The sequence below is a fragment of the Lathyrus oleraceus genome, chromosome 2 (assembly GCF_024323335.1).
Source record: "Lathyrus oleraceus cultivar Zhongwan6 chromosome 2, CAAS_Psat_ZW6_1.0, whole genome shotgun sequence".
In the NCBI taxonomy this organism is placed as follows: domain Eukaryota; kingdom Viridiplantae; phylum Streptophyta; class Magnoliopsida; order Fabales; family Fabaceae; genus Lathyrus; species Lathyrus oleraceus.
This window is the reverse complement of record NC_066580.1, coordinates 19,048,932-19,068,739: the sequence shown is the minus strand read 5'-3', so window position 1 is coordinate 19,068,739 and position 19,808 is coordinate 19,048,932. Positions and strand designations below refer to the sequence as shown.

At 39.6% G+C, this 19,808-nt stretch overlaps 1 protein-coding gene and 1 pseudogene across 1 annotated transcript; both read right to left on the bottom strand.

The window, feature by feature from the left end:
• Positions 1–9,171: 9,171 nt before the first annotated feature.
• On the bottom strand, positions 9,172–10,443 carry LOC127117741 (1-acyl-sn-glycerol-3-phosphate acyltransferase 2-like; annotated as a pseudogene).
• A 140-nt stretch (positions 10,444–10,583) lies between these two features.
• Positions 10,584–11,261, bottom strand: LOC127121690 (uncharacterized). Its single transcript, XM_051052139.1, has one exon. The coding sequence runs from the start codon at positions 11,259–11,261 to the stop codon at positions 10,584–10,586; it is 678 nt and encodes a 225-aa protein (XP_050908096.1).
• Positions 11,262–19,808: the final 8,547 nt, after the last annotated feature.

Here is a 19,808-nt window from a genome sequence, read left to right as displayed (position 1 = left end):
GAGGCCAAAAGAAAAGACTTTGGAGACCATTCCACTAATATTGATTAAGATGAAAACATCAACTTTTGGGTCCCAAGGAGGTCAACTGAATAGTGAATCAAGTATCCCAAAGCTAGTGGGTAATGCAGGAAGGAGCGTCCCCAAAGCCGTCAATCATTAAACTGTTTATCATTTGCATTTGCAATTTTTCCCAATTAAATGTTACTTGTTGTTAGACATTGTTTGTTTATTAATAGTATTGATTAATGAAATGAGCATGCATATTTTGAATGAATCCTTTCGTATTCACTAATTTTTCTTCTATATCAAAAAAAAAAAATATTCATACTTCTCCGTTTCACTTTCCTTATCAAACTGTTATTTTAGAAAAGATTAGAGGGAGCTTCTTCAACAGCTTAGAGATAAGGATGCAATGATATAATTTCTGGAGCATCAAGTTATCGATGAGCCTGATGATGTGGTTACTTCTCTTCTTCCTCAGTCATCCAGGTTTTGGAAGAGGAAGTATGATCGGCTCGCCAAGGAGAAGGCCGACATGGAAGCAGCTTATGAGAGAGAGGTGAAGAGGCTTCGTGCAGCTTATCTTCCGATCTCGAGAGCTTTGGACGATTGTTTCTAGGGCTCCATAGGATGTTTATTCTCCTTTCCTCTTGTATTGTATTTGGTTACCAAGACTGTACTACTTCATTGGTGTAAAAATTTTCCAAATATTATTGCTATGTATATGTCTTAAAAGATTAATATTTTCAAATATTTGCAAATAGATCTTTATTAAGTTCCTCAAATAAAAACAAACCATATGCACAAACATTGCATGCATCATATGCATAAGCAGGTTTTGTTATGAGCTTCTTGATCAGTGGTCTAACTCTTTGCTCTTCATTTATTTTGAAGATAAGCTGATGCACCGGTATAACACAAGAGCTATAAAGCAGTTTGATAGCATTGTTGCAAACATAACCGCCTGCAACAATTTGAGCTTCTGTGATGCTGATCTTCCCGAGGAGGGAAAAGACCACAATTTGGCTTTACACATTTCAATGAACTGCAAGGATGATGCCTTGTCCAATGTGTTGGTGGACACAGGATTATCGCTTAATGTGTTGCCAAAATCCACTTTGGCTAAACTTTCTTATCAGGGGCCTCCCATGAGGCAGAGTGGAGTGGTTGTTAAGGCGTTTGATGGATCGTGCAAAACCGTGATTGGCGAAGTAGAACTCCCGATCAAGATTGGACCTGGTGATTTCCAGATCACTTTCCAGGTCATGGATATACATCCGTTTTACAGTTGTTTGCTTGGCAGATCATGGATTCACGAGGCAGGCGCCGTGACATCCACCCTACACCAGAAGTTGAAATTCGTTAAGAATAAGAAGTTGGTGGTGATAGGGGGAGAGAAGGCTCTCTTGGTTAGTCATTTATCTTCCTTTTCCTACATTGATGCCGAGGATGAGGTTGGAACTCCGTTCCAAGCCTTGTCTATTGCTGAGCCTTCAAGGAAATGACTTTCTTCTTTTGTCTCCTACAACGATGCAAAGTTGGCCATTGAGCATGGTGCAACTACTGGTTTGGGGCAAATGATCAAGTTGGAAGATAATAAATCCCGAGCTGGCATAGGGTATTCTTCAGGTGTTTCCAATGAGCGTGGGCTGTTCCAGAGTGGAGGGTTTATCCACACTGTTGAAGATCAAAAGGCTGTTGCCATAGTGGAAGATGATGAAGAGGAAGATCTTGGCAACTTTGTCATCCCTGGAGGAATCTGCAATAATTGGGTCGCTGTTGATGTTTCAACAGTTGTCCATAAGTCAACGTAATGTGTTCATTTTGATTGAAAATCCTTCTCACATGCCAAAGGAGAAGTGATGACATTGTTGGCACATATTTGATTAATACAATGATATTCATTCAATAATCACATGTTAAATGTTTGTTTTCCAAATTATTTTTGCTTTTTGCTTTTTGCATGAAATTGGTGATCACCATAAAACCCTAAAAAGAGAATAAAATCAATCTTTTCATCTGCATAATGATTTGCTTTGCTTGAATTCTGAAATCTCTTTTATACTCAAAATCATTATGCAGGTTAATCAAACCCATTGAACATAATGATCCAACACCATCTCCCAACTTTGAGTTCCCTGTATTTGAGGCAGAAGAAGATGATATTGAAGAGATTCCTGATGAGATTACCCGTCTGCTTGAGCACGAGGAGAAGATCATTCAGCCGCATCTTGAGAATCTGGAAACATTGAACTTGGGGTCTGAAGACTACGTTCGTGAAGTGAAGATTGGGGCACTCCTGGAAGAGTCTGTTAAGAAGGGGTTGATTGAGTTGCTACGAGAATATGTCGACGTCTTTACCTGGTCGTATGAAGACATGCCTGGTTTAGATACTGATATTGTGCAACATTTCTTGCTGTTGAAGCCTGAGTGTGTGCCTTTGAAGCAGAAGCTCAGAAGAACTCATCCTGATATGGCAGTGAAGATTAAAGAAGAAGTTCATAAGCAAATTGATGCGGGGTTTCTGGTGACTTCTACATATCCTCAATGGGTGGCCAATATTGTGCATGTGCCTAAGAAAGATGGAAAAGTCCGAATGTGTGTGGACTATCGAGACTTGAATAAAGCTAGTCCAAAAGATGATTTTCCTCTACCACATATTGATATGTTGGTAGACAATACAACTAAATTCAATGTCTTCTCATTTATGGACGGATTTCCCAGTTATAACCAGATTAAAATGGCACCTGAGGATATGGAGAAGACAACATTCATCACACCTTGGGGAATATTCTGTTATCGAGTGATGCCCTTCGGTTTGAAGAACGCCGGAGCCACGTATCAACGAGCTATGACTACCTTGTTTCATGATATGATGCACAAGGAGATCGAGGTGTATGTCGATGATATGATTGTGAAGTCGAAAGCGGAAGTTGAACATGTAGAACACTTGCTGAAGCTTTTCCAGCGTTTGAGGAAGTACAAACTCTGCCTGAATCCGAACAAGTGTACATTTGGAGTCCGTTCCGGCAAGTTATTGGGCTTTATTATCAGTGAAAGAGGTCTTGAAGTTGATCCTGCCAAGGTCAAAGCAATACAAGAGATGCCTGCGCCCAAAACTAAGAAGTAAGTCCGAGGTTTTCTTGGCTGCTTGAATTACATTTCCAGATTTATATCCCACATGACTGACACATGTGCGCCTATATTCAAGCTCCTCCGGAAATATTAGCGTCATGATTGGACCGAGGATTGCCAGAAAACTTTCAACAGTATCAAAAAGTATCTGTCCGAGGCTCCAATTCTGTCTCCGCCTGTTGAAGGGAGACCATTAATTATGTACTTGACCGTGCTTGATGATTCCATGGGTTGTGTCCTTGGTCAGCAAGATGAATCAGGGAAGAAAGAGTATGCGATATACTACTTGAGTAAGAAGTTCACTGACTGTGAGTCTCGGTACTCAATGCTTGAGAAGACATGCCGTGCTTTGGCTTGGGCCGCTAAGCGTTTGCGCCAGTATATGTTGAATCATACGACTTGGTTGATATCTAAAATGGATCCAATCAAGTATATCTTTGAGAAGCCTGCTTTAACTGGGAGGATAGCCCGGTGGCAGATGTTGTTGTCTGAGTATGATATTGAGTATCGAGCTTAGAAAGCTATTAAAGGTAGTATCTTGGCTGACCATTTGGCACATCAACCAATTGAAGATTATCAGTCTATTCAGTACGACTTCCCAGATGAGGAGATTCTGTATTTGAAAATGAAAGATTGCGATGAGCCTACGCTTGATGAAGGGCCAGAGCCTGGTTCCCGATGGAGTATGGTATTCGATGGTGCTGTTAATCAATATGGAAATGGTATTGAGGCAGTGATCATTACTCCTCAGGGCACACATTTTCCTTTTACAGCAAGGCTAACTTTCAAATGCACGAATAGTATGGCGGAGTATGAGGCCTGTATTATGGGTTTGGAAGAGTGTATTGATCTAAGGATCAAACATCTTGATGTTTATGGTGATTCGGCCCTTGTTGTTAATCAGATTAAGGGTGAATGGGAGACGAATCAGCCTGGCCTCATCCCATACAGAGATTATGCGAGAAGGATTTCAACTTTCTTTACTAAGGTTGACTTCCATCATATTCCTTGAGATGAGAATCGAATGACAGATGCTTTTGCTACGCTTGCTTCGATGATTGTGGTGAAATATTGGAATGAAGTCCCCAATATTACTGTGATGCGCTTGGATAGACCAACTCATATGTTTTCAGTTGAAGAGGTGAAAGATGATAAGCCATGGTATTATGATATCAAATGCTTTCTCCAAAGTCAGACTTACCCGCTTGGGGCATCTGTTAAAGACATAAAGACTTTGAGGAGATTATCTGGCAGTTTCTACCTTAATGGTGATGTGCTTTATAAGAGGAATTTTGAAATGGTTCTGCTCAGATGCGTGGATAGACACGAAGCAGACCTGTTGATGACTGAAGTCCATGAGGGTTCATTTGGTACTCATTCCAATGGGCATGCCATGGCAAAGAAGATGTGGAGAGCATGCTACTATTGACTGACAATGGAGTCTGTCTGCTGCAAATATGTGAAGAAATGCCACAAGTGTCAGATTTATACGGATAAGATTCATATTCCCCCAACACTTTTGAATGCTATTTCCTCACCATGGCCTTTCTCCATGTGGGGAATTGACATGATTGGCATGATAGAGCCAAAGGCGTCACACGGTCACCGTTTTATTCTCGCAATAATTGATTACTTCACCAAGTGGGTTGAAGCGGCATCATATGCGAATGTGACTAGGCAGGTGGTTGTGAAGTTTATCAAGAACCAACTCATATGCCGGTATGGTGTGCCAGACAAGATCATTATTGATAATGGATCTAACTTGAACAACAAGATGATGAAAGAGTTGTGTAGCGAGTTCAAGATTGCACACCATAATTCTTCTCCCTACAGACCCAAGATGAATGGGGCTGTTGAAGCTGCCAACAAGAACATCAAGAAGATTATTCAGAAGATGGTTGTTACGTACAAAGATTGGCATGAGATGCTTCCATTTGCTTTGCATGGTTATCATACATCTGTCCGCACTTCAACAGGGGTAACCCATTTCTCTCTTGTGTATGGCATGGAGGCTGTGCTCCCCGTGGAGGTTGAGATCCCATCAATGAGAGTCTTGATGGAAGCCAAGTTGACTGAGGCTGAATGGGTCCAGAGTCGTTATGACCAGTTGAATTTAATTGAAGAGAAGAGATTAACTGCCAGGTGCCATGGTCAGTTATATCAGCAAAGGATGAAGAAATCCTTTGATAAGAAGGTCAAGCCTCGTGTGTTTCGAGAAGGTGACCTCGTGCTCAAGAAAGTCTTGTCTTTCGCACCCGATTCCAGGGGCAAGTGGACTCCAAACAATGAAGGTCCATATGTTGTTAAGAGAGCCTTTTCAGGCGATGCTTTGATACTTACAACTATGGATGGGGAGGATTTCACTCGTCTTGTGAATTCAGATGCAGTCAAGAAATACTTCGCCTAAAAATAAAAACAGAATAGCTCGCTAAGTTGAGAATTCGAAAGGGCGACTTAGACAAAAATGAGCGTCTCGGTGGATTGAAAACCCGAAAGGGCGGTCCAGGCAAAAGTTAGAGACATAAAAAATGATGAATATATATATCCCGCTAGATTGAGTACCTCACCCTGGGGAAATCTAGGCAAAAATTAGTGATTTGGCAAGTAACTGCATCCTGACAAGACTTTGTTCTCCAACTGTCGTCTGTCAAAGATTCTCGCTCAGTCATCGTCAACTGAAGCTTCAAATACATTGGATTCGGAGTTGGTGGAGAAATGGTGTCGCAACCCGAAAAATACGGTATGCGAAAAAACAACCGGCGAGAAAAGAAATGACAGAAGAGTCGCCACCGTGCGTTATTTATCCCAAAGGAGGGAAAGGAAACGCTCGAAGTAAACCTGGAGAAAGGAAAGGAAAAGACAAGGTCTCGCAACCAAATCTTGGGTTCGGGAGTCGATTATGCGAAGGGAAGGTATTAGCACCCCTACGCATCCGTAGTACTCTACGGGATCCACTCTTGTTGTTTCTTGTCTAAAGGGTGTGCGTTTATCTAATGTACTATTTACTAAAAGAAAGGGTCAAAGAAAATGACTCGCACGGATGTCGCATCCACTGCATACGTATCTCATCTGAATATGAGAATCAGAGTCTTCGTAGCTCGGCTACCTATGGGTTAAAGAGGAGTGTGCTCGCTAAGACATCGCGTCTTATGCCTACCTATCTCATCGGGAATGAGAATCAGAGCAGAACGTAGTTCAGCTACACTAACGGGAACAAAGGTCTCGATTGCAACTAGGGCAAGAGAAAGGGAATGTCTCGATCGCAACGAGGGCGAGAGAAAGGATCGCAACGAGGGCGAAAGCAAACAAGGATTAGCTGTTAGTTGTTAGTCAAACTCGGCAAGACATCGCATCTTGTGCCTACGTATCTCATCTGAACATGAGAATCAGAGTTGTCGTAGTTCGGCTCACGCACGCCAAACAAACAAACACATAAGCAGGCAAACATGGAGCCTGAATGCCAATCACTGGACTTACATCAGCATCCGAACCAAAGCACACACAAAAAGGCAAACGTGGAGCCCGAATGCCAATCACTGGACTTACATCAGCATCCGAACCAAACAAACCACACTGGAACCCGAATGCCACTTGATGGACTTACATCAGCTTCCAAGCACACAACAACCAAACAAGTTAATAGGGAGTCGGGAACTCGAGCCTATAACTGTCAAGCACACACAAAAAGAAAAAAGAAAAGTGCCCGGAGAGATCTCGCACGATCTCCTGCCTACGTACCTCATCTGGTATGAGAATCAGGGCGACGTAGTTCCCCTACATAGGGGTTGCCATCTGAACATGGACTTATAAAGGAGGACACCAGTTGTGTCAAAGGAGAGTGGGCGATGTGTTCACGTCCTAGCAGTAGGTGTCGCAGCTCGCTGAATCGAGTCTTAGGCAGTTACCTCTTTGCAATAGAACGGACTACATGCCACAAGATCGGAGACGCTCAGAAAGGTCTAGAAGTGGGGAAGCTCTGCCCTAGAGTTGTCATGCAATATGTACTTAAGTGTTAGGATTTACAAATGGGAATATCTACCTAATGTTAGCATGCAAAGGAATATGGGAATCCTACCTATGTTATCATACAAAAGGATATGGGGATCCTACCTATGTTATCATACAAAAGGATATGGGGATCCTACCTATGTTATCATACAAAGGGTTCTATCTAATGGGTGCTACCTAATCGGAACAAGAATCGACGAATGGAGCAAGGAGAAGGGTTAGGGATAAGGGTAGATGGCGATGCATGAAGCAATCGACTTACAAGGTTGATGGCGATGCATAAAGCAATCGACTTACAAGGTTGATGGCGATGCATAAAGCAATCGACTTACAAAAGGGTGGATGAATACGTGCTGGTTCTGTTAGGTTTTGAAAAAATGATTACTCGACGTTGGATCGAGGTTTTGATCTTGTTTTGAAATGGTTATCGGGCGTTCATTTTAATTCTTGTATTAACAGGTGAATAAAGAATGAAAGAATAAATATTATACATTTCATGGGAGAGGGATACATTTGTTATGAATGGGGGTTGACATGGCAATCAAGCAATATAAATATATGCCTCAAACACCATACAAGTAGGCCACAGTTAATCAAACAAGTAAGATATAAACAAGTATATAATCGAATCAAATAATCAAAGAATGAAATAATGAAACAATAAACAATGTATGAGTGTAAGTGCAAGGGAACCGGCTCATTGTAAGAAAGCCCAAGAGTAAGCTATGTGAGGTTGATGGCGATGCTTAAAAGCAATCGACTTACAAGGGTGTAAAAAATGGGCTCGATATTAAATCGAGAAAAGTATGATTTTTATAGTTTGAGAAAAATGGTTTTTTGAACTAAATTCAAATACAATAACTATGCATTATTAACAAATGAAATCATGAGTATAATAAACATAAAAAGAAGATATTAATAAAATACTAAGAGGATAAAAAAATGCTAAAGGAAGATAAAATCAAATAATAAGCAAAAAAACCTCACATGAGTATCGAACCCTCTCCACCTAATATTATGCAACTAAACTCTCTCCACTAGGCCACTCAATACTATCTGCTATTGAGATACTACCATAAATATATGAACTGGGCTAACAGATTTAAAATAAATAAAAAAAACAAAACAAACATTTTTATGGGTTTTTTATTATCTCTGTTAAAAAACAAAATAAGCTAAATAAATAAAAAGTAAATAATAATAATAAAAGAAAATAAAAACATATACATTTTTCTGATTTTTGTGTTAAAAATGAAATAAATTAAATAAAAAAGAATTAATTAAAAAGAAAAAAAGAAAATGGAAACAGAAGCTCGTCTCCCTCACTCTCTCTCACCTTACGAGCTCAAACCTTCAGCATCTCACTCGCATCTTTCCATCTCTCACACGAATCCCTCTCTCGCTCTCAACAAACCCCTCTCAATCACTCTCAACTCTCACAATATTTTCAACAGCAAGCACATGAGAAAGATAAAAAAGAAAGAGAGAGAAGTACTTACAAAGTGTCACGGCGGTGGTGGTGAAGGACACGAAGAAGCTGGCCTCCAGGTAATTGATTTTGGGATTTTAAGGGTTTCTTCTCAGATTTTCGCCTCCAGCTCTCTGTGTTCTCTAGGGGTTTTTTGTTGTGCTCCTCTTTTCTGCCTCTAGGTTTTTCTTACTGATTTGCCTCTCCTCTTTATATTCTGTGAATTAGGGTTACAAATGGGGTCCTTGCTGTTCAAAAGGAGTGTTTCTGCAAAGCATTTTGGATGCTCAGAAATTGAATTGCCCTATCCATGTTAGATTCAAGAAAAGGTATCCTTCACAAACTTTCTTCTCTGCTTTGACCTCATACCAATTTGGGATGTTTTTTGACTTTGCCCTCTGACTATTGGTTAATGGTTTTGCACTTTAGGTTTTGCAAATTGACTGATTAATGTGTCCCTTTTTACCGCAGTGAAAATTGGTGAGCTTGGTGACAGAACTAGTCTCAAATTCCTCATTATGGAATTCCACTACAGTATGTGTTCTAGGGACATGGTCTATGATCTACTCTTGTTTGTCGTCACTACCCTGCAATTCTTCTCTACTTCTGGGCTTCGAAGGCGAAACTTTGGCAGGATTTGAATGCTCAGATTGTGTGAACATGATCATGATTTGCATGAGTGCAGTCACAATTGCCAAACTAAATACTGTAAATGCAACACCCTTCCAAGAGGATAATAGTGAAGACCATTGAAGCATCTTAATAGTCCCCGCAACAACCACGAAAACCCATGTTATATAAACTAGAAGAGACTTTATTGGTCGACCGAGATCCCGCGACTCATGATCACTGAAGTTGTCTTCAGCTATGTGTTGGTCTAACAAATCATCCTTAGCCACAAATATGTCTCGACACCATTGAGCAACATCTTCATCTGCTTCTGGCAAATCCTTCATCAAATGCCGCTTAACATGCACATGCACCACTGAAGGGTGCCCCTGGAAGGGTCTTAGCATTGCAGGAGAAGGTGAACTCTTGGGAATTACCACTGTTACGTCATAAACAGCCGGAACAAATGTGCGCATATGACTTACTGCTGAAACAAACCCCTTAGTTCTTGGAATCAAAACATTTCTGGGAACAGGCAATCCTGTTGAGATTGCATATTCCTGAGCGGCTGATAGTTTGGCCTGTGTAAAGCGAGTTCCTTCTACAAAGAGAGTCAACCAAAAGGGAAGAGGGAAATCCCTCAGTTCTTGTAGGCCTGACTTTAAGGTGCTTTCATCCTTGGCCCAATTTCTTTCCAAGAAAAGATATTCAGAAAACCAACATTGACCAACCAATGACCGGCGGAAGCTCTGACGATTTCTTCATCACAGCAAGGTTGCTACCAAGACAAACTGAACGCTCAGCTATAATCCATCCAACAAGCCAATCGATATCACTTTTGTGATTGGATATGACAAGAGCATGCTCTTTACCCATTAAACGAAAGGTTTCAGGACCTGTAAATACTTGAATCTTGGCTCCAACCCACCAATCAACAATCCAAACAAGCTCGAGCCAAAGAAGTTCTGCCACAAACCTGTTGATCCGTCTGTAAATATTCTTCGAAACTGGCCGCACAATCACGAGGCATGTTGCCTGAATGAGGTTAACGATGAGACCAAAAGCGAAGAAGAGAAGACCCAATGGGACGATCACATCTGCAGGTAAAATTGGCATAATAATAGTAATGGTACTATTTAATTTACTTTCTCAATTTTCAATTTCAGTTTCAGTTTCAATTTCAATTTCAATGGGTTATGGTTGTTTTGTTGTCGATGGCGATGATGGTGGTGGTGGTGACGATCATGTTTGCTTATTTGGGACTACAAGTCTGAAAGCCATTTGATGTTGTTGCTGACCTATTTTGTAGTTTTCTTTTGCAGCTCAGTGCAGGTCCATTGGTTAACTCCCCTTGGTAGCTTGGTCATGAGCAAATGGAGGTTAATTGGTGAAAGGCTGTAACAATTGCTGCATGGATCCCACAAGTAGTACCTCCGACGAGAAACCATGTGTGTGATGATCCAAACAGTTTGGCTGCTTCTTTTTGTGCTTCTAATATGGGGCCTTGAGGACAAAAGAGGTTATCAAGTTCTGGAAGCTCAGGCAAATCATGAACATATGGTCTTATTCCAATGAGTTGAGTCATCGAAGCAAGTGCGGCATGGCCTCTGTTATGTCCAGGAAAGTGAAAAGAAGCAGCATTTTGTTCAGCTGAGGCTTTCAATGCACTCACTAGAGGAGGTAGACCTCTCGGCGGAAGCTCGGGTGAATTACTGCATTCAGCGGGTTTGTTTGCGATGGATACATTGCTCGCCGTCCCAGTGTTCTCGTTTTGTCTGCATTCGGGAAGTGTAATACTTCTTACCTGAAAGCAATAGGATAGAATCGTTGGCGAAGGTTTGAAACTCAATTTGTTGGGAAATTCTGAAAAATGGGAAGGTGAAAAGCAATTTGTGTTTTTTCTTGTGCAGGTCACAGGCTGTAACTTTGGTGAAATTCGTTGGATGGTTGGAAGTTCGGTTTCACGAGCAAGGCATTCAGTAGCATCCAATGCATTGCCGGTTTGAGTTGCAGAAAAAGGATGATAAGCTACTGCTAACATACTGTCAAGATTGGAACTGAAGGTTAATTTAATTGGAATATTAATGAACTTCCATGCTATTGGTTTCAAATTGAAGTCAGCTTGTGACCATTGTGTCTGCTGCTAACTTTGTTGTTTGTTGCAGGTTTGGGTCGTATGGTTAGATGCAGGACCTGATGGAGTGCATGGTGTGCTTCTACATCGTAAGACTGCAAATGAACAATCTCCGGTCACATGTGCAATTGTAGCAGAAGAGACTGAACATGTTCATATCTCATAATGCCTTGTCTTTGTTATATCTAGTTCTTACAACGACATCTCCGCAAAGGACATGTGGAATGAAGTTAAACAACACGACCCATTTGACCATCTGAATTCTGCTGAAACATCATGGACTTCAGAACCAGGATCATCCATTGGAGAAGCTATTGCAGCAACTGTGACATTTTCATTGGCATGGGACAGCCCTGAAGTTAAGTTCCATGGAGGACGGGTTTATAACAGGCGTTACACCAAATTTTATGGTACCAAAGGAGATGCTGCTGCGGAGATAACGGTGTTGCCACGAAAATGCCAATGTTGCTACGAAATATTAGTGTTGTTTATAAACTGTTGTAGAAACCATGCTGCAAAGCGCAATGCTGCTGTAAGGTACCGTACTGCACGAAACGCCCGCTGCAGCGGATACCATTGCAGAATTGTAGTGCTGCCACCGAAACACAGTTTTGCAGAACCAACCCTCAAAGCCAGTTGGAAAACCTATTAATCGTACCACATCAACATCATTATATAGAGATGCCAAACTTCTTAAGGGAAGAATTGACACAAGTCCAAGGCCATTGCAAGTTGGTGAATTGTAATCAACAGGAATTACTTGAAGCTGAGATGTTTGTTCATTTAACCTTAGTTAACGCCACGAAGGATTGTTTTTGCATAATTTGACTGCTCTTGTAGGCATGGCATGAACATAAACGTGGTTGGCCAAGGATAACTTGCAAATGAAGCACTAATGATGGAAGCAAGCAAACATGAACAATGGAGTGATGGATTAAGGTTCATGATGGAAGCCTTAGGATTTTAGGATGCAAAGAGGTTGCGTTGACTTTGGTCAAAGTTGACCAAAGTCAACAATTGGTCAAAGTTCATTTTTTTGTATCTTTCTTGTAAATGGAATTCAATGGACAATTATGGGTGAATTTAAGGTTTAATGGATTATGGTTGGCTTTGGTCAAGGTTGACCAAAAAGTCAACTGTTGACCAAAGTCAACAGTTGGTCAAAAATGCCAAATTTTGTATTTTTTTGTATGGACTCATATGTACTGGTTTAAACAAATGACATGAAATAAATTGAAATGGATTAACAAATGGTTGAAATTGGTTTCACAATTGGCTTGAATGTTTGACTTTTGCAAAGAAAAATAACTTGAAATAATGTATATAAACAAGACCATGAAATGATACCACAAGACTAGGGTTTTGACATAGTATCCATGAACCAATAACATGACTGGCAAGTGGCTAGAAACACAAGAAACTTGGTTGTTCAGATGACCCAGACCATAGAGGTATCCACAATCACAACACCATGACTTTGGATCAAAACCACAATCCTCGTACAAAACCAAAGTAAAGCTAGGCCAAGCATGCCAAACAAACATAAAAGATTCAGGAGCAAAATCGGGGTATGACAAATGGTCATTATGTTCAATGTAGCCCTTTTTCCAAGATATATCACCAATTTCAAATTTGTAAAGATCCATGGAGTCTCGCCATTTGCGGACTACCATTCTATTAAATAAATTTGAGCCTCTATCCAATTCTTGGCACTCTTATTTGTTTCTGTTTAACAAATGTTTGCATGTTTTAATTGATCAATATCATTGTTTTAAATGAATAAAGTTTTTATAAAACTATTTTTAAACAAAGTGAACATTCACAATGACTAAAAAGGATAAATGGAATGTCTTCAGTGCTCTCCCAAGGATAGTACGATCTCCAAAAGGTAAGACATTTATTCATATTCCTGGAATTTCTTACATCCTCTTCATCCTCTTTCGAGTTGTCTCCCCAGTGAGCGCAGAAGAGTGATGCGTTATCAACTCCCTAGAGAATCTGGAGTTTTGGCCTTGATCTTTTAGAGATGTGTATACCTCTACATCAGGCACTAGCATTAATGTTCTATCAATTATATGGTTGTCTTCCCTTGTGTGAACTGACCTAAAATCCCTTATATTGATAAAAGTTGATATGCTATCTATTCACGAGGAAGTTTGTCTTTTCCCAGTAAGAGTAGAAGTCTCCAGCGGAGTAAGCATGTGTTCCCTGCAAAGCTATCTTTCAGATATCTCCTCAGCAGTAGCTGCCTAGAGCAGTTGCTGAAGGGATTATTTCCCTTTTCATCCCCAGCATGACACGTGTTGATGAAGGGTTCATTTCTGATTCCCTCAGCCAAGACAGTTCCTCCGAGAATGCTTGCAGTTCATCCCCAGTAGGGTTGTCGGCAGTTTATCCCCAGTATGGTCGCTTGTAGTCCATCCCCAGTGGAGTTGCCTGATCCGAGCTTGATAATTTTTATCCCTTCCGTGGTTGAAGATTTCTTCTAGTATTGGACGGTGTTGAGGAAGATGTGTTATTTCCTTCCCCAGCGGAGCAATTTGTTCTCTCTCTCCCCTAGCAGAGTTGTCTCTCCAGCAGTTAGAAGGGAATGTTTGATTGATGTGTATCTGTTTGGTGGTTGTTCCCCACAGAGTTTTACATTATTCATCGATAAGATCCCCAGTAGAGTTCTTCTGCGACAGATCTTATTGGCACCTCTGCATGTTCCCCAGCTGAGACTTAGCCTATCCCCAGCGGTGATTGGTGTCTCCCGGTATTTGATGCATCCCTACCAGAATTGATTTCTCCTGTGGGCCTGACCTTTCTCTTTTGAGATGTTATACCGGATGTCCGTCCATTGATTCTCGGACCTGTTTGTGTTAGATATGTCTATTTGTCAGCATTAATCATACATAAACCATGCATATACATGCACAATTATAGCATTCAAATATTCATGTTGCATACTTTGCCATATATCTTTGCTTGTTATCTCCTGCTATTGGTGAAATGTTCTTCCCCAAGCAGATGTTTGTGTCTGATCTCTCCATATAGAATCAGCCCCATAGGCATAAAGTGTCTATCTTTCCTTCTATATTCCCCACTGAGTTATGTCCTCGTGGATGATTATTATTTTAGTTTCCTCCCTAATTATGTATCGGGATGGAATTACTCCCCCGAGTTATATCCTCATCGGGTTGAGTCTTGTTATTTGTGTCTTTCTAGTTTGTTTCTAGATTGACTCCCTTCTTGTTATTTCCCCTGCATTCCCTGTGGTTTAGTTGTTCAATTGCTCAGTAACCAGCGATGGTCCATCTTTTCCCCAGTGGACTTTGTGGCCTTCTACCCAGTAACCGGTAGTTGTAAGTCCTATTTCTATGGTTTTCTACCCAGTAACCGGTAGATGTAATCCCCTCTTTGTTGGTTATCTTTATCCAATATTTCGTATTGATATTCCTTCACCTTTGAGTATACCACCCAGTAACCGGTGATATATCTCTTGGATGATTGCTTTTGTCAAGCAATTTATCCCCCCGAGTCATCTTTCATTTACCCTCGTTTGGTAATGATTGTTTCTCCTTTTGATTGGTCATCATTATATACCCAGTAATCGGTATCCCGATGTCCTTTCTTTTTGGTTGATTTATCCTTTATTAATCCAGTAACCGGTTGTGGATAATCTTCCATGCGAGTATGTTATCTACGTTCTGACGGTAATAGATAATATGTCTCATGCGCTCTTCAGTCGAAGTTTTTTTTTCTTCCCCAGTTGAGTAAGATTCGTATTTCCTTGTGGAATCGAATGTCTATCCTGTAAGTCGAGTTTTCTTTTTCAGCCCTCCTTTCGGATGATGAGTGCCTTGGACATGTTCCCAATTCACGCCTGGTTGGTCACCTATTATATACCCAGTAACCGGTATCCCTGGTGTTCCTTTCTTCTGCTCCCTATTATGACCCTTTGTCCCCTGTGGAGTTAGACTTTTCTGAGTTGAGATGTGCCTTTTGGGTCCTCCTCGGATGTTTTGGATGATTGATATCTCTCACCCTTATACCGGTCTTAGATATTCTTTCTCCCTGAGCATGTTGTTCTCTCACCCAGTAACCGGTGATTTGATAACATGTCTCTTTTTGATTTTATTACCCAGTAACCGGTAATATCTCGTTGTTTCTTCCTCAGCCGAGTCCTTTGTGGACATCCCCGTCTGAGTCCGGATTTTCATCCGAGGTATCCTTTGTAGATAATTTCGCTGTATTGGCATATTCCCCAATACATGCATCTTTGCGTCAGCTCGAGTCTTTCCATCGATTTATTTTCATGGAATCCCTTCGTGTCTCCCAACAAGTTTTCAAGTCGTGACCTGCTCACGCATTCTACCTTTTTCCCCCTCAGAGTCTCTGTCTCCCTAGTGAGTATGCTACTCCTATGGATTTTTCAGTTTCTCCTGATTTCTTTTCCTTCGTGGCAATCATTCAACATGAAGATCTTATTTTTTCATGCATACATTTGCATCATGAGGTCTCTTAGGGACCAAAGTTCGTCTCTTTGTTATTATTTAAGCCCATTCTACCTCGTCGAGACGAAGATTTTAACCTTCATATCTACGACTAGAATGGCCTTAAATAGGGGCATCTGTAAGACCCTAATTTTGATCCTAAGATCCCTCATGGCATCATATCATTTGCTCATTGCATTGCCTCAAGGATCATAGCATGAATGGTTCCTTTACCCTTGGGTGGGACTTGTGAGAGTGGTTTGAGACCATCAAGCATGCTTGAATTGTATATTATTGCTTTTTCTTATTTTGTTTACTAACCAAAAGCACAAAAATATGTCACTAACTCCTTTTGTTTTGAAGCTCAAGTGATCATGTGTGCCCTTGCTCCTAGGAGACTCCTAAGCTCAATGAAGGGGCTAGATGAAGATGAGAACAAACATGAAAATGGTCCACAGGGTTCCTAATCATCATATATGTCTCCCAAGTATCTCAGTTTTACAATTTGATCAAGATAACCCAAAGGGCTTGAGGATTGTTTCCCAAGGAAACCCTAATTCAACTGTGCATTGACTGTGCGTTGCTCATGAAGCAACCTCAACCTATGATCAAATTCAATCAAGGGAAGTTATTTCATTCATTATTTTATGCATATATGAGCTTATTTGAGTATACTCAATCATTCATTCATCAAGATTTGAAGTTTGGCTTTGAGAAGTTGACCAGTCAAGTCATCTGACTAAATTGAGGATCACTGAGATAGAACCTGTGATGTGTTTATCAAATGAAGATGACCCCAAGAGAAAAAATGTTCTTATGAACCATATGAACAACTTTGATGTTCATAAACAATCCATTTGAAACTTTGAAGGTCATCATTCATTTCAAAACATTATAGGTCATTTTGACTGAAACCCTAATTTTGGGTCAACTTCCCAAGGACCTAACTTCCTTATTTTTTATGATTTTTAGGTAAGACCAAGTGCATTGGAAATAATAATGTGTCTACTTCAAATTTTATGTTGGACAAAATTTCATAATCCTAAAATAAACACATGTGATAATACAAAACATTATAGGTCACTTTGGACCAAAACCATTGAATTTGAAAAATGTCCAAATTCAAGTGCCCATAACTTTCTCATTAAAAATCCAAATGATGCAAAAGTTAAGTCCAAATTGATCATCTTGAAACGATATACAACTTTTATGTTGAAGGTGTTTCCATTTGAGGATTGCATCATTGAAACAGAAGGGATTGAAGTTGCTTGTTTTTGGCAAATTTTTCAAAGACATGTTTTGTACCCAAATCTTCACATCCAGTTTTCATAAATTTCTGAACTCCAAATGAGTTTTTTCCCAACATGAATTTTGTTCCTTATGTCAAGAGATTTCCAACCATTACTCATATGACCATTTTTGGATTTTTTATGAATGAGTTTCGAAGAGCTTAATGTTTAGTTTCAATTATGCAATTCGCATCATAACTTCATGCACAAGCCAATACAACTCCAATTACACGTCCAAACCATTTGCATTTGAGTTCAGCTTGCATTTTCATCCATTTTTGGGCTTTGCACGCGCCTGTACAGGCCCATGCATGAAGAGTCCAAGTTCCATGCACACGAGCAAAGCACCTCATGGCATCAAGCTCAGCTATAAATAGAAGCTCTTCCTCATTCAAATGACAACCTGAAGGAGATCTGAAACTCTGCTGGATTGAAACCTCACCCTCACTCAAAGGAATTTCAGTTTTCATTTATCAATTTCAAGCTTGAATTTCAACATCCTTAGTTGATCTTCAAGTCTTAATTCCTTAGCCTTGCATCACCATTCCATCTCCAGGTCAATTTTGGATCAAAAGCTTGGAGAGATCGCACTGTTCAAAGCTGCATTTCAGAGGTATATCACTAAACTATTTGGATCTGGATCTTGCTATACAATGTGAATTGCTTGAGTTTGAACTGTTTTCTGAAGTCCTCGAGCAAGAGGCAGGCCATTGGTGGTCTTAATTTCATGAATCATGCCATTTCAGTTTGTGTACCATGATTTTCAAGGTCTGATTTCTCATTAAATAGAAACTTTGAGGAGGATCCAAGGTTACAGGGGTGATGTACATCACCCCAGCTTCATTTTGATACCTTGTTTGTTTATTTTTGTTAAGTTTTAAAAACCTGCGCGTGGTGGCCGGAACCAGTTGGTTGGCCGGAGAAGATGGTGGTTTCCACCATCATCCCCACGTGGGATCACCAGAGCCATTGGATGATGTTCAAATGTTATAATCGTGTCCATTCATTTGGCTGACTTATTTTAATTACAAATGTTACGCGCTTGACCAAGATATATGGTATGACCGCGCCTCTAAGCCGTGTGATGATGCCACGTCAATTAATGAGACGGATCCAATGGGCGCTGATTTTTGCTATTTTTCTATTTTCTAATTAATTTTATTTAATTCCTTTTATTTTCAAAAATTCATAAATATTTTATTTGAAGTCACAAAAATATGAGACCAATGCCAAACATTTTCTTGAAAAATCTAGTTTCATATTTTGATTTTTAATTATTTTTGTGACTTCATTTAATATTTTTTGTGAATTACTTGTTTTTTAATAGTTTTTAATTCATTTTAAATACTTTTTGATATCTGAAAAATCCAAAAATATTTTCTTAACACATATGGATCATGATAAGTCAATGAAAAATGGTCTCATCAATTTCTTAATTGATTTGAGATTTATTTGAGATTTTAATTCATTTGTGTTATTTTTCATTGTTTTTAATTGTTTTAAAATAGTTTCTGATTTCAAAAATTGTTGAATTTTTTTTTCAAACCTTGTTTGACCATGTTAGACCAATGAGAATTTAATTGGACTTGCTTAAGTTGATTTGAATTGAATTTGAGGTTTGACCATATTTTGTCCATTTTAATTTTGCATTTATTTTAATTCCAAAAATACCAAAAAAATATGTTTGACTTGTTGACCTCTAATATTCATTTCTCTTCTGTTTAGCATTGGTTGATGATGATTTGATTCACTTTTGACCAATTGTGTTTGACACTTTATTTCTCTTTATATCCATTTCATCTTCATCTCATTTCTTTTTTTATTTTGGCCAAAGAGTTAATGTCTTATGGTTGGTCTTGACATATGATGGGTTTAACCTTCTTTGATCCAAATCAAACTCAACTTGATCCAAGATCAAGTGAGTTGCTTTGTGTCTAAGATAGGTTGCTTCTTGGTCAAGCAAAAAACCTAAAGTCCATACAAGACCTTTCCTCTTTTCTTTTGGCATGGCAAGTTGTAGGAGCTTGACTTACTAGTCATGATCTCTAACTTGTATTTAGTTGCCTATAGTTTTATTGACCGGCCTCAGATAGGTGTGACTACTACATTAGTCCACTTACGATTGCTTAACATAGCGCCAAATTGTCTTATGACACACTAACATAACCATACTAACTACTAACTTTAATTCAAGCATTTAATTTCTTGCAATTTACTTTATTGCAATTTACTTTCTTGCTCATTTATTCATATTACTTTTCATTTTGCTCACTTGAGCACATATTTTATGTTTATGTCATTTTCCCTTTGCTCATTTGAGCTCATTATTGTATATAAATATATTGTTGCCTTGTGTTTGTTTTGTCTTTGTTTGTGTGAACCCAATGCAAAAAGGAGAAATGACTTAGAATTAGGATCTTACCCATGCTTAAAGGAGTTCAAGAGCAACTAGGCCTCATGCCTTTAGAATGCTAAATTTGTTGAAGAGAAACTAGGCCTCATGCCTTTAGAATGCTAAATCTCAAAGTTGACTTCAAAGGACTTCCTTTCCAAAACTCATTCTTTGTCCATTTCTCTTATTGTGTTGTGAACTTTTTGATGTTTGCTCTTGTGTGATAGGGATTCCATCTTGAGATAGTAAGAAGGACCATTGTCATGAGTAGCCAAGTTAAGAGAGACAAGCCAAAGGG

Excerpts from the sequence above, each read along its gene's own strand:
- LOC127121690 (XM_051052139.1), bottom strand. The coding sequence starts at position 11,261 with ATGTTAGCAGTAGCTTATCATCCTTTTTCTGCAACTCAAACCGGCAAT.